At 40.8% G+C, this 14,944-nt stretch overlaps 1 protein-coding gene across 1 annotated transcript in view; it reads right to left on the bottom strand.

Annotated features, from left to right (window-relative positions):
- Positions 1–14,944, bottom strand: part of mettl15 (methyltransferase like 15) — an 85,517-nt gene that overhangs the window by 26,755 nt on the left and 43,818 nt on the right. The window contains exon 3 of the mRNA XM_051115638.1: positions 14,133–14,269. Within this exon, the coding sequence (XP_050971595.1) occupies positions 14,133–14,269 (137 nt within the window). The remainder of the gene's footprint in view (positions 1–14,132; positions 14,270–14,944) is intronic.

Here is a 14,944-nt window from a genome sequence, read left to right on the forward strand (position 1 = left end):
TTCCTCTTTGACATCACTGTTTGAAATATAAGTAATAAATAAACAGGGCAGCACTAAAACCTCTTTTAAACAAACACTCAACATGTTAAATATTCACAATAGTCAATGAAACTGATACCTGAGGACAGATTGTTTGTTGTGACAGACTGCACTGATCAGTGTTAATGACACATCAACAGGCATTATGTCAAATGTTATTACATAGAATGACAGATACATGATCTGATGTGTTGAGGCCTTTCACACTCACATGCACACTTATGTCACTTGTCCAGATGTTAATGGCATGTGTGAACAATCACTGGTCAACCACCTTACAGATCACCAGCATTTCACCAAAGACCAAAAAGTCTTTACTAAGATTCAAAAGTGACCTTGTAGTTTCAGATTTTCTCAGACTTTTACAAAATAACACATGAAAAGACAGGTCAATTTGAAATTGTAATTGTAGACCACAAATCATTACTATAAATCCTTTTCAACAGTTAATCAAACAGTGCAATAGGCAAGTTTCCACACTAACAACAGGCTAAAGTTTCATACTTGGGCCTTGCTTCCATATAAAAAGCTGATGGTGCAATTGAGAGAAACTTTGGCGAACTGAAGGAGACATAACTCTGTGCATGACAATATGACAATAATGCCTAGCAACCTAGCCTGAGTGGGAGGTGCTATGTCTGAGTGTCATTAGGTGTGGAAGAGCGAACCGCTTCGTGGTGGCTGATTTGTCAAGTGCTGCACGAAAAAGAAGGTTCAAGCCTAATGGGTGCACAAACCAGAGATGGTGAAGATGGGGTAAATCCACCATACTAGGTTGGAAAGAATACATTTCAAAATATAGTTGGAAAAAGTTGGTATAGTTAAAGCCTTGTGCAACTACAGTATTTGTGAACTCATTCACTGAGGTGAAGTCATTATAATGCATAACCTCTAAAATCTGACTGGATGAGCCATGTTTTTAAAGCCATGCAATGCAATAATCGCAGCAAGCTGTTACAAACCATTAAACTAATAAACTACATTTCTCACTGGAATAACTATTTATTGATTGTTTAACTGATAACGAAAAATGAATAAATAAGTGAAGCAAACCAAACTGCTTTTCTTTTGATTTTGTCTGCTTCATTGGACTTGTGGCATAAAATCAGAGACTTTAAATCATACAGCCCTAGCTTGTCTACTAACTTGTTTTAGGCTGTAGGTCCAGCTCAAATAGGGCTGGGCGATATGGGCAAAAAAATTATCACGATAATTTTTTCATATCAGTCGATATCGATAATTATCACGATAAATGTCAAATCTTTATTTCTTTCAAGTTTAAAGTCAGATTTTTGCTCCAACGTGAAAATTGTAGAAACCAGCCCATTAATTTTCCCTAACAAAGTAAATATCTAAATAGAAAAATTAATTTCTGCATGTTCTAATGAGTTATATTGTTTCAAATCAAGAAACGGGTGTGGGTTGTCTGATAATAATGATAATGATAATGACAATAATAATAATATCACTTTTTTTGTCTCTTAGAAATGCACATTAGATCATAGCTTGAGGATATAGAACATATTAACATCTGCAAAAATTGTAGCAACATCAGTTTTATATGGTTAAATTTATTCTGACCTAGTTTTGACCAGTCGAGAAAGAAGAGTCTTATCTAGCGAAACAATCGGTTATTTTCATTAAAAAACAATTCAAATACTTTTTAACCTCAAATGCTCGTCTTGTCTTGCTCTCCCTGAACTCTGTGTATTCTGGCTCAAGATAGTTAGGGTATGTCGAAAAACTCCAATTGTATTTTTTCCCTCAACTTCAAAAATCATTTCAAAATCATCCTACAACGCTGCAGTACTTGCAAAGTGAACATGCAAAGAAGATCAAACACCCTCAACAAAAAGGTAAAACAGCGATATAGGACGATTTTGAAGTTGAGGGAGAACATGAGATGGGAGTTTTTCGACATACCCTAACTGTCATGAATCAGAATAAACAGTTCAGGGAGAGGAAGACAAGACGAGTGTTTGAGATTAAAAAGTATTTCGATTGTTTTTTTTTTTTATAATGAAATTAACCGATCGTTTCGCTAGATAAGACCCTTCTTCCTCGGCTGGGATTGTTTACAACCACATTTGGGATGGTCTGAAGCCGCATTTAAACTGCATTTTGGAAGTTCAAAATCGGGGCACCATACCAGTCCATTATATGGAGAAAAATCCTGAAATGTTTTCCTCAAAAAACATAATTTCTTTACGACTGAAGAAAGACATGAACATCTTGGATGACAAGGGGGTGAGTACGTTATCTGTAAACTGTTGTTCCGAAAGTGGACTTCTCCTTTAAATGATAAGCCGTTTCCTTTAAAAAGATGTTGATTCAGCGTAGTGAAGGCTCTCTTCCATTGACATCCATTTAAAGAAAACGGCCTCTGGTCTCCTTTCTCACGTACTGCCAGATCGGAAGCATTAGCTTTAGCCGCTACGCTTTTTTGACTAATGGTTGCAGGCTTTATTTTATTCTATTGGCTTTGACTCCTAGGTCAACCTGGGTTTTAGTTGGTCAATGGCGCAATTGCTTTCAGTTGCCTCAAAATGGCAACGTGCCAACAATGTGCCTGAACACACCTCATTTACAGACCAGCACGCCCATCGGCGAACAGATGGGTGCAATTGCATTTGCTATTTAAACAACGTGGTGCTGGACATGAAAATGATAACTGTGTTGGGCTGAAACTAGTGAAAAACACTTGTGTCGAGCCTGGCGTCGCATTTCCAGGGTATATGATATGTATACATTTATTGTTTTATCTTTGTCCTTGACATAGACTTATGATCTTAAACTAACTTAAACCTAATCTAAACAAAGAGTGAAATAAATGCTAATCGCTACCACAGCTGTGGAATCTTTTTCACCAAAATGAACAATTCTAATGTACGTAATGTAACCTATCAACTTAAAGGGGTCATCGAATGCTAAGTTCACTTTTTCATGTTTTTTAAAACATTAATGTGTGCTGGCAGTGTATGTACAAATCTACCCGATAATGATAATAATCCATGCAGTGGTTTTTAATTAATCTGTAAAAATAATATCCCCTTTTTCAAATCGAGCCATTCTCAGATGCCTGTCGGTGTGTCGTCACACCCACAGAGGCCGCTCCCACGATAGTTGATTGACATGAGCTCTTACCGTAGACCAGCTGTCACAGCCCAATAACTCCATGTTTCGATGCCAGAGCAGGGATGTAAGTTAGACAAGAATATCTCTGATTGAGCGATTGAGGTGTTGTGTTGCTGGATGTAATAATGAACATAGTGGTCATCATTTACTCCCGACATCTGAGCCACTGAAGAGCAGTAGATTACATTTGTTTGTGAAGGGAATGCACCTCCCGATCTACATATATCCGTCTATGTTCGCGCGAATCATTCGTGATCCAGCTTCACTTACAGCAGAAGTGAGTATAAGCGTTTTTTTTTTTTTTTTTAATCTTTGCGATCGCCTTTTCTTTATAACGTGGTAGTTAGGAAGTTTAGCAGCTAAACGTGGCTAAATGCAAACAAGACTGTCTTTCCACAGCTTATTTGCATTTAAAGGAACAACCCCTTAGAATGAGCTGATTTTTGCAGAGCTGATTTTGGCAAGGTAAAAAGGGTGTTGTTTTACAAAACCATTGAGAATTTTTAATCAAAGTATATTAGAGACTTTTCATTAAGACCCTAAAGAATCATATCAACTTGTGGAAAATGGGCATCCGATGACCCCTTTAAACAATACTTGTACTAAGCACAATTTCAATCAAGCTGTGATTTTGTCAAATGCAAAAAGTGATATGTGATTTATATGCTAGCTAGACTCAGCAATACTTAATTCTGGCAATGCATAAATTCAAATGTGGTGGAAATGACATGATGGTGAACATTTTTTGTTGATATTTTTAAGCTTGTGAAGGTGTGAAAACAAAGTTTATTTCTAAAAGTTCAGAAGGTCAGAAAAGCCAATAGTTGAAGAAACACCCGTAAGCCAATGAATCATTAAATAAGGTCAGACGTGGTAAACATACAACAGGCACATTTCATCCATTTACAGTGCTGGGGTGATATTGATAACTTTTTCAAAACCCTAAATAATTGTGCAAGTGCAATAAAGCCAGTATATAGACCTACAAAACCAACATCACCATTTTTTTTTTTTTTTTTTTTTTTTTTAACATTTGCTAATTATAGTCGTTTTCTCCCCTTCTCTAATCTTCGTGGATCCCATTTTTGCTGTTTATGGCCACATTTAAATATGTAATTATTTAATGAACATTAAGTGTGTTCAATCTCATCAAATTACAGTACCATTGCCGCCATTTTTACAAAAGCTCGCTCTGAGCTAAAGCTGGTTCAGCACATTCATTACCCCTGCCTACATACAGTAATCCTCTCTCTTTCTCTCCGTCTTCCTGTTATTCAGCACTCTTACTCTCGTCTCTTTTGCCTCCTAAAGCACTGTGGGGGTTTCCTAAGCTTCTCTGTGGCTCTGCAACCCACAGAATGATTTGAGAATATGCAAAACACTTACATAACAATTTTAAATTATTAACGTCTTTATGTGGTTTAAACAGAGCATCAGAGATAGCAATGCCTTATGTAAGATCTTATATTATTAAAAAAAAAAAGGACATGCTTCATGGGTGTGTAGATATGTGTGAGGGAGTGAGTGTGCTCCAAGTATGGCTTCATAATTGCTAAGAAACCGATCTATTTATAGTTTAGCAACCCACAATACTGACATCATCTAAACTTAAAAGGGTAAAGCAAAAATATAAGTTAACTGGCACACTCTGTTTCATAACAATAGAGGTGGCCTCAGTTCCTTTAACTTCAGACTAAAAAATTATTTAATGAAAAATGATCTGATGAAACCACCTAATTATATACTAGTGCCACGGACACTCAGACTCTCAAGGCTCTGTTATTTAAGTAGGACAGGTAAACTGTCTGTTTCTGTGCAAACACGAGAGTCGACATGAAAGGGACTATAAAATTAAGCTCAGGCTACTGATAAACACTTGCCTAGCATTTCATCCCAGAACTAGCTGTAAATGACGGGCAATGATGCTGAACAGCCTGAAATTCCCCGTGACGTAGTATTACGTAGACCAATTACAAAGCCAGCTTTAGAACAAACAGAGGAGATGTGCAAAACCACATTCTTTTCTATGCAATTCGAAAGGCAGTAAAACACAAAAATCTTTGAAATTTCTGTTGCAAAAAATAGGTAATTATTTTATATTCAATTAAAAATATTTTACCATTTAATATTTAACCTAATAAAACATTAATAAACAGTGGTGTTCTGAAATGAGGAGGCAATGTCCTCAATGTTTTTTTTTTTTTTTAAATCAAATGTAAATTTATATCCCAATTGCATTTTTTGTGGTTAAATAAACATTACTTACACTATTAGAAAAAGGGGAAAAAAAATATTCTATTTCATATTTTTAGTTTTAGTCATATTTTAGTCATCTGAATTGTTTTTAGTTTTTGACTAAATATCATAAGATTTTAGTCAACTAAATTCACAAGTAGATTTAGTTGGCTAAAATCGAATGGGTTTAGTTACAGTGTAATGCATTTATTAAGCATTTCTCTAAAATTACTCAGAGTAACTCATTGTATAGGTTTGATATCAAGGTTTTATCATGACAGATTTAACTGCTGTGAAATGCAACATGACTTATTAAAATTTTAAAATTAAATGAAACCACTTCTCATAAAGAAACAAGAACATGGTCTTCTTTTCAATGAAATACCAAAGCTTATATAGGCTAATTATGAATTTTTATAACAAATTGTTTACCACATTCTTCATTCTTTCAAGCACACATATTTATTTATATAAATAAATTTAGATGACTCTGTCTTAAGGCTACTAAAGTGATTCAGTCAAGACCAGTGAGTGATTTTCTGTCTTTCTTTTGTTGCTTGATTAACATCAATGCCACAGACAACAGCAACTAAATTAGGCTGCTGTCCCTTTAAAACAGAATGCACGGATGCAATGTACTGATACACGTCCAACATTCTCCCAACTGTTTACGTTCACCCAAGGTGTAACCAAGAGTATTTACGTGAATACTCGTCAAAATGGACAATTCAACATAATTTTTTGTATTTCTTCATTCATGAGACGCGAAAGAGTACGTGTGCTGTGTGAGAGGCGCTGCTTCAGTGTCTGTGCTCAGAAAACCGGACTGAATTGAGTTAATTTTTGCCTCGTTGTCTACTCCCAGATATTAACATTTTTTAACGTGCAGCAAATATATGCTAGCTTATGTACCACCAGATAGATCAATAGGCTATGATCATCCATACCTAACATTTTCATCTCGTTTTGTGTTTGTTTATGAAAACGTCAACAGATTTTTCGTCATAGATTTTTCGTCATAGATTTGTCATTCAAACAGTTCTTGTTTCATTATCATCTCATTTTCGTTGGTGAAAAAATTTTGTTGATGAAAATTATGACTAAAATTATTTGTCAACGAAATTAACAATAAAAAATGTATTTATTAAAGCCAAGTATGAATCTCATCAAGTTAGTGTTTTTAAGCATTTTACATTGTAACAACTTAAACAATACATTTTATTTGTGATCTTTTGTATATCTTACGTTCAGCTGTTCTTTTTAATAGTTAACTTTTAACTATTTTTGAATATTTTTGATCATCAGTCCTCAAAACTCGGTAAAAATTTATCATAAATGCGGAGATTCAATTAAATTTTAACCAAGGTGATTACTCCCTTAAAACTCCCACAGATCATGTTTTCATACCATTTTAAGTCTTATTTTGATGTAAAAAAATGGTTATATCCAAGTGTGTGAAATGTTTACTTGCTTTTTTTAAATTAGTCTTTGCATTGATGCCTTTATATTGTTCTTTTAGACTGATTCACGAACACAGGAAGTGGGAATTTATCGCATGAACCAATCACAGCTGAACATAACCAGTCATATCACACGACTTTCTCCCATTCATTCTCAGTTACCCCCCACCAAACTCATGGCATGCTTTAGGGTGTCTTTAAAAACTCAATGGGCTCAGTGGAGGCAAGAGATGCAGACTCCTATTGCAAATTTACCTGCTGTGTTGCTGTTGGACAATGTTTCTTTAGAAAAACAAGTGATTCATACACTTTTTAATGTCATATTTTGTAACAGTCACGTTGTTTTATTTTCTGTATTATCCAATTTTTTGAGGAGACACTGCATCCCTTGCCTCCTCAGAGGAAACGATATATATATGTATCAATACTGTTACATAAGGATCGATACTTAAAAGAAAATGTCAAGCTCTGAAGTATCGGTATTTTCAGATCAATCTGCCCACTAAACAGTGTCTGTGGTTGGATGAAGAAAAGTGGATGGATGCAGAAACCTGCTCACGACTTAACCAAATAAGCAAACAACAACAACTTCCCACCGGCACGAAGAAGCCTGACCTCTGACCTTATCATATGTATGAGTCCACAATGTCATGTTCAGATTGATTTCTTTTCTTGAGCATATGGCACAAGAGAGCGCTGACAGATTAATGACGTGTGCAGAATGTGGATGTGACAGAATATGTGGTGAGGACGTGCTTAGACTCTGGCTGGATTACTGGTCATTAAAAATAGCACATTTGGCTAAAAACAGAAGTTGAGACCATCTTTTGGAGATTAAAGCATAACCAGTAATGCACATTTAAAGCTATGTCTATACAAGTAAAGGACGAGAGAGAATGAGTCCACTGTGGCCTGACATAACCAAACAAATCAAGCCTGAAATATTCCCTGCCTGACTCCTGTATCTACGTCACTGCGGTCCAAGATAAGATGTTGATCGACTGCATTCAGCAGGGGAGCAGAGATGAAAATGTAACAAGGAAAAAAAATGCAGTCAGTCACACAGACAGTCAAGGTCTAAAACCTATCAAGTACAGTATGTGTTTGGTTTGGCGAGTTGTGAATCAAGGCCACCTGAAGAAAGAGACATTTAAAGAGACAAGCAATCTGCAATGAAAAAATATGATTTTGTCTCCTCCAATGCAAAAAGCCATTACTCCTTTCATTTATTAAACAATCTCTCTCTTTGTTTTAGTATGTGGTGAAGTGGGAAACTGTTTCTTCAATGGGTAGTCACCCAGAGAAGGACTTTATTAGCAAACTTGGCAAACACAATAAATCAAATAGCTTGTTTAAGCACTAATGCATGCAGTAAATTATTGCCAGACACAGTTAACATTTTTAATTGGCTTTGTAAATCTTTTTTTTTTCCTTTAATTTCTTTCATCAGTGACCACAGAAAAATTTACTTTAATGTGTTCATCTTAAATGCGTTCATCAAGTTCTTAAAAACAAATATCAAGGATATCACGTTTATGACACTGTTATGCGTCTCACTCACGTGAGCTGAAACATGGTGCTAGGACGACAGAAGGTCTGTATTCTGTCAAAAGTAAAACATATCTCGATGTTATTAATTTATTTACTTAGTAAGTGTTAAAGTGACAAGGAGGTACTGAGGCAACAGAAGGTACTGAAATCATCAATGACGTGGTTCCCCTCGAGCATGACTGTAATTCTGTGTCTGATTAAGACTGTAAGGGAACAGACGCCAATGTCTTAACACCTTGCCATTTCTATCCTCTCGCAAGAACTTAGAAACGCAAACAAGCAACGAGAATTGCGACAAGAGTGAAAAAAGATGAGAGAAGAGGGAAAAGGATAAGGACCGGAGAAAAAGACAACAAAGTCTGATCTGATACCTGATATCTGCTCTACTGTCAGCTGTACAAGTCTGTTTGCAGTTGATGGACTAAGGAGGAGGAGAGGAGTGGAGAAAATAGAAGATGTGATCAGAGAAGAGAAGAGAGGAGAGGAAAGGAAGTGAGATGAGAAGACAGAAGAAGAGATGAGAAAAGATTAGAAAAAAGAGGACAAGATAAAAAGAAAAGAAAGAAGAGGACAGGAGAGAACATGAGGGGAGAAAAGAGAGGAAAAGAGAGAGGAGAGGAGGAAAGAGGAAACTAGGAGAGAGGAAGCGACGCAAGACAAAACAATATGCAAAGATAGAAGAGAGGAGAGGAGAAGAGAGGAGAAGTAGATGACATGAGAGGAGAGGAGAGGTAGATGACAAGAGGATAAAGGAGGAAAGAAGAAAGGAGAAGAGGAGAGGAGTGGAGAAAAGAAGTAGATGTAATGGGATGAGAGGAGATGAGAGGAGAGGAGAAAGGAGGAGATAAGAGGAGATCAGAAGAGAGGAGAGGATAGAAGATGGCGAAAGAAGAAAGGAGGAGATGAAAGGAGAGGAGAAAAGAGGAGGGGAGAGGAGAGGAGAAGAGAGGAGAGGAGAGGAGAGGAGAGGAGAGGAGAGGAGAGAGAGGAGAGGAGAGGAGAAGCAGATGACAAGAAGAGAGGAGAGGACAGAAGATGGCAAAAGAAGAAAGGAAAAGATGAAAGGAGAGGAGAAAAGAGGAGAGGAGAGGAGAAGTAGATGACATGAGAGGAGAGGAGAGGAGAGGAGAGGAGAGGAGAGGAGAGGAGAGGAGAGGAGAGGAGAGGAGAGAGGAGAGGAGAGGAGAGAGGAGAGGAGAGGAGAGGAGAGGAGAGGAGAGGAGAGGAGAGGAGAGGAGAGATAGATGACAAGAGGAGAGGAGAGGAGAAAAGACGTAGATGACAGGCGAGGAGAGGCGAGAGAGGAGAGGAGAGGAGAGGAGAGGAGAGGAGAGGAGAGGAGAGGAGAGGAGAGGAGAGGAGAGGAGAGGAGAGGAGAGGAGAAAAGAAAAGAAGTAGATGACATGAGCGGAGAGGAGAGGAGAGATAGATGACGAGGAGAGGAGAGGAGAAAAAACATAGATGAGAGGGAGAGGAGAGGAGAGGAGAGGAGAGGAGAAGTAGATGACGAGAGGAGAGGAGAGGAGAGGAAAAAAATAGATGACATAAGAGGAGATGAGAGATAGATGACAAGAGGAGAGGAGAGGAGAAAAGACGTAGATGACAGGCGAGGAGAGGAGAGGAGAGGAGAGGAGAGGAGAGGAGAGGAGAGGAGAGGAGAGGAGAGGAGAGGAGAGGAGAGGAGAAAAGAAGTAGATGACATGAGCGGAGAGGAGAGGAGAGAAGAGGAGAGGAGAGATAGAGAGAGGAGAGGAGAGGAGAAAAAAACGTAGATGAGAGGAGAGGAGAGGAAAAAGTAGATGAGAGGAGAGGAGAGGAGAAGTAGATGAGGAGAGGAGAGGAGAGGAGAGGAGAGAGGAGAGGAGAGGAGAGGAGAGGAGAGGAGAGGAGAGAGAGAGGAGAGGAGAGGAGAGAGATGGAGAGGAGAGGAGAGGAAAAATAGATGACATAAAGAAGAGATGAGAGGAGAGAAGAGATAGAGAGAGGAGAGGAGAGGAGAGGAGAAGAGATGACAAGAGAGAGGAGAGAGAGGAGAGATGAGAAGTAGATGACAAGAAGAGGAGAGGAGAGAGAGGAGAGGAGAAGAGAAGATGGAGAAAAGAAGGAGAGGAGAGGAAAAGATGAAAGGAGAGGAGAGAAGAGGAGAGAGGAGAGGAGAGGAGAGAGAAAAGAAGTAGATGACATGAGAGGAGAGGAGAGGAACAGAGAGGAGAGAGGAGAGGAGAGAGACAAGATGAGAGGAGAGGAGAGGAGAGAAGAGGAGAGGAGAGGAGAAAGGAGATGACAGGAGAGGAGAGGAGAGGAGAGGAGAGGAGAGGAGAGAAGTAGATGACAAGAGGAGGAGAGAGAGGAGAAAGAGGATGACAGGAGAGAGAGGAGAGGAGAGGAAGAGGAGAGGAGAGAAGAGATGACAAGAGGAGAGGAGAGAGAAAAGAGAGAGGAGATGAGAGGAGAGAGAGGAGAGGAGAGAGAGAGAGAGATGAGAGGAGAGAGAGGAGAGGAAGAGAGGAGAGGAGAGATAGATGAGAGGAGAGGGAGAGGAGAAGTAGATGACATGAGAGGAGAGGAGAGGAGAAGAGAGAGGAGAGATGAAGAGAGGAGAAGATGAAATGAGATGACAGGAGAGGAGAGGAGAGGAGAGGAGAGATAGAGAGGAGAGGAGAGGAGAGGAGAAAAAAGAGATGACATGAGAGGAGAGGAGAGGAGAGGAGAGGAGAAGAGGAGAGAGAGAGAGAGAGGAGAGGAGAGGAGAGGAGATGAGAGGAGAGGAGAGGAAAAAGACAAGAAGATGAGAGAGAGGAGAGGAGAGGAGAAGAAGAGGAAAAGAGGAGAGGAGAAAAGGGGAGAGGAGAGGAAAAGTAGAGATGAGAGGAGAGGAGAGGAGAGGAGAGGAGAGAGAGAGGAGAGGAGAGGAGAGGAGAGGAGAGGAGAGGAGAGGAGAGGAGAGAGAGGAGAGAGAGAGGAGAAGGAGATGAGAGGAGAGGAGAGAGAGGAGAGGACATGAGAGGAGAGGAGAAGAAAGAGAAGAGATGAGAGAGAAGAGAGGAGAGGAAGAGGAGAGGAGAGGAGAAAGAAAGATGAGAGGAGAGGAGAAAAGAGGAGAGGAGAGGGAGAAGCAGATGACATGAGAGGAGAGGAGAGAGAGAGGAGAGGAGAGGGAGAGGAGAGGAGAGAGAGAAGACAGATGAGAGAGAGGAGAGGAGGAGAGAGGAGAGAGAGAGACAGGAGAGGAGAGGAGAGGAGAAAAGACATAGATGACAGGAGAGGAGAGGAGAGAGAGAGAGGAGGAGAGAGAGAGGAGAGAGAGAGAGGAGAGTAGATGAGAAGAGAGGAGAGAGAGGAGAGGAGAGGAGAAGTAGATGACAAGAAGAGAGGAGAGGAGAGGACAGAAGATGGCAAAAGAAGAAAGGAAAAGATGAAAGGAGAGGAGAAAAGGGCAGAGGAGAGGAAAAGTAGATGACATGAGAGGAGAGGAGAGGAGAGGAGAGGAGAGGAGAGGAGAGGAGAGGAGAGGAGAGGAGAGGCGAGGAGAGGAGAAGTAGATGACGAGAAGAGAGGAGAGGACAGAAGATGGCGAAAGAAGAAAGGAAAAGATGAAAGGAGAGGAGAAAAGAGGAGAGGAGAGGAGAAGTAGATGACATGAGAGGAGAGGAGAGGAGAGGAGAGGAGAAGTAGATGACGAGAAGAGAGGAGAGGACAGAAGATGGTGAAAGAAGAAAGGAAAAGATGAAAGGAGAGGAGAAAAGAGGAGAGGAGAGGAGAAGCAGATGACATGAGAGAGGAGACGACAGGAGCGGAGAGGAGAGGAGAGGAGAGGAGAAGTAGATGACGAGAAGAGAGGAGAGGACAGAAGATGGCGAAAGAAGAAAGGAAAAGATGAAAGGAGAGGAGAAAAGAGGAGAGGAGAGGAGAAGTAGATGACATGAGAGGAGAGGAGAGGAGAGGAGAGGGAGGAGAGGAGAAGGGAAGAGAGGAGAGATAGATGACAAGAGGAGAGGAGAGGAGAAAAGACATAGATGACAGGAGAGGAGAGGAGAGGAGAGGAGAGGAGAGGAGAGGAGAGAGGAGAGAGGAGATGACAAGAGATGAGGTAGAGAGGAGAGGAGAGGAGAGGAGAAAAGAAATAGATGACATGAGAGGAGATGAGAGGCAGAGAAGAGGAGAGGAGAGGAGAGGTAGATGACGAGAGGAGAGGAGAAAGGAGGAAAGAAGAAAGGAAAAAAACGAAGTAGATGTAATGAGATGAGAGGAGATGAGAGGAGAAAGGAGGAGATAAGAGGAGATGAGAAGAGAGGAGAGGACAGAAGATGGCGAGAGGAGAAAGGAGGAGATGAGAGGAGAGGAGAAAAGGGGAGAGGAGAGGAGAGGAGAAAAGAAGTAGATGATGAGAGGAGAGGAGAAAGGAGGAGAGGAGAAAGGAGAAGAGAAGAAGAGTGGAGACAAGAAGTAGATGACGAGAGGAGAGGAGAAAAGAGAAGATGAAGGGAGAGGAGAGGAGAGGAGAGGAGAGGAGAGGAGAGGAGAGGAGAGGAGAGGAGAGGAGAGGAGAGGAGAGAAAGGAAACAGGTGAAAGAGAGAAAAGAGGAGAGGAGAAGAGGAGAAAGTAAGTAGAAAGAAAGTAGAAACAATAAGAAGTGAGCGAGATGAGAAGGGAGAGGAGAGAAGAAAAAAAAAATCAATAGAAGAATGAGAAATGAGGAGAGGACACAAAATGAGATGAGAGGTGGAAGAAAGGAGGAGATAAAATAAACAGAGAAAATTAAGTGGAAACAGAAAAGAGGAGAAACAAGTTAGAAGTTAGAAGAGGAAAAAGGAACGGAGAGAGGAAAAGCAGCAAGAGGAGAACAAGAAATGAGGAGAGGATACAAAAAAAAAAACAAGAAGTAAGAAGAAGTGAGGAGACTAGAGGAGGAGCAGGGACAAAAAATGAGACAAAAGTAGAGGAGAGGAAAGAAGAGGAGTAGAGAGTGAGAGAGAGAGAGATGATTGCGTGGGCTGCCTGCTCCTCTTACACAGCTATCCAATAATATTGGCTAATTGCATGATTTCTTCAGCTTCTCCAGCCTCTCATCATGAGTGGGAGTCAAAGGCCTCATTGGTGGAGTATATAGCTGCTGACAGAATAGCTTGTCCTGATTCTCTCTCTCTCTCTCCCTTTCTCATTCCTCTCCTACGTTGGTTTCTGTAGCAGCGGTCCCTCTGAGACAGGTTTCCCCGGAATCCACGTAAAGAGGTATCTCTACCCACGCTGCAGAGTCAGGAACATCTCATTTGGAGCTTTCTTCAGTGCTGCCTCATGCACACGCGCACACACCACACGCCCGCAAAGCCCTCATGCCTTCTCCTCTCGTTCTCTTTTATTAAACACTAGCTCTATTTCTCCCTCTCTCTCTCTCTCCTCATCCTACACTCTCTCACGCAGGAAACAGGGGAACCTGCGTGGGCGGCAGCGTCTCTCCCTGTCATTGAAGCCTTAGGCCCCGTTGACAAATGAGACGCTGGGGCCTTTCGACTGAGCGTGGGTGAGAGCGGGGATTCTGTATCTGCACTGGAGGATCTCTCTCACACACACACAAACAAAAACCACAGAGCCCCGTGACCATCACCCACTTGATCGCAGCGGGTCGCAGGCAGGTATTAAGACACGTGTCGAGTTCTGCTGATAGTTTAGCTCCTGCACCGTGTCCAACTTTGATTAAAGAAAAAACTCACTGGTATTTTTCAGCTAAACGCTGAGCCATTCTGAAAGCTGTGGGGTCGCGATCTGCCGCTACCACCGTTACACCAGGAACCGACTGCAAGATGGCCTTCGAGTGACCTCCGGCCCCAAAGGTCAAGTCCAGGACAACCTGTTGGCAAACAAAAAAAACAGAACAGAAAGAAAAAGTTACATGTTTTTTCCATGATGAAAACTCCTTTCGGCTTGAACAAAGCTGCTTAATGTTCAACCCGACATTGATTTTGCTCTGAGTACGAGGCCGCTGTCCATAAAGTTTGGTGCTACTTTTCAAAGAGGTCGGAAAACACATTTGCGCATTCTCCCTCTTTCTCTTCCTTACAAACACGCACGCTCACACTAGAGACACTATCCTGTGTTCTCACTCAAAAGTCAATGCATGAGTCATCGTCTCTCCTGTTGAAAGCGTCTCAGTGGTTTCTTAGAGCCACAGTGGCAGCTACACCTCGGGTCCATTTCCCAGAGCCATCCACCCACCCACACGTCATACCCTAAACAATACAAATCCATCCTCAATAGCACTGACACAAAATATTTGCTGTTAAAATGCCTGATAACCTCTCAAAACTTATGATTCATTCACATCTTTAACTCAGAGAAAAAAATGTATGAAGAAAAATCTGTTGAGGTCAGAACGTTCAAGGTTCTTGTTTGTTTTCCACCTGAAGTGCCAATCAATTCGAAAAATCAAACTCCATTCATTGCTGTTTTCACTCTAGTTACTGGTCTGAAAAGCCTTGAGTACCAGAATAAAATAAAAAACTACAATTACTAATTGTTATTATTA

Source organism: Labeo rohita, chromosome 7 (genome assembly GCF_022985175.1).
Source record: "Labeo rohita strain BAU-BD-2019 chromosome 7, IGBB_LRoh.1.0, whole genome shotgun sequence".
Lineage (NCBI taxonomy): Eukaryota > Metazoa > Chordata > Actinopteri > Cypriniformes > Cyprinidae > Labeo > Labeo rohita.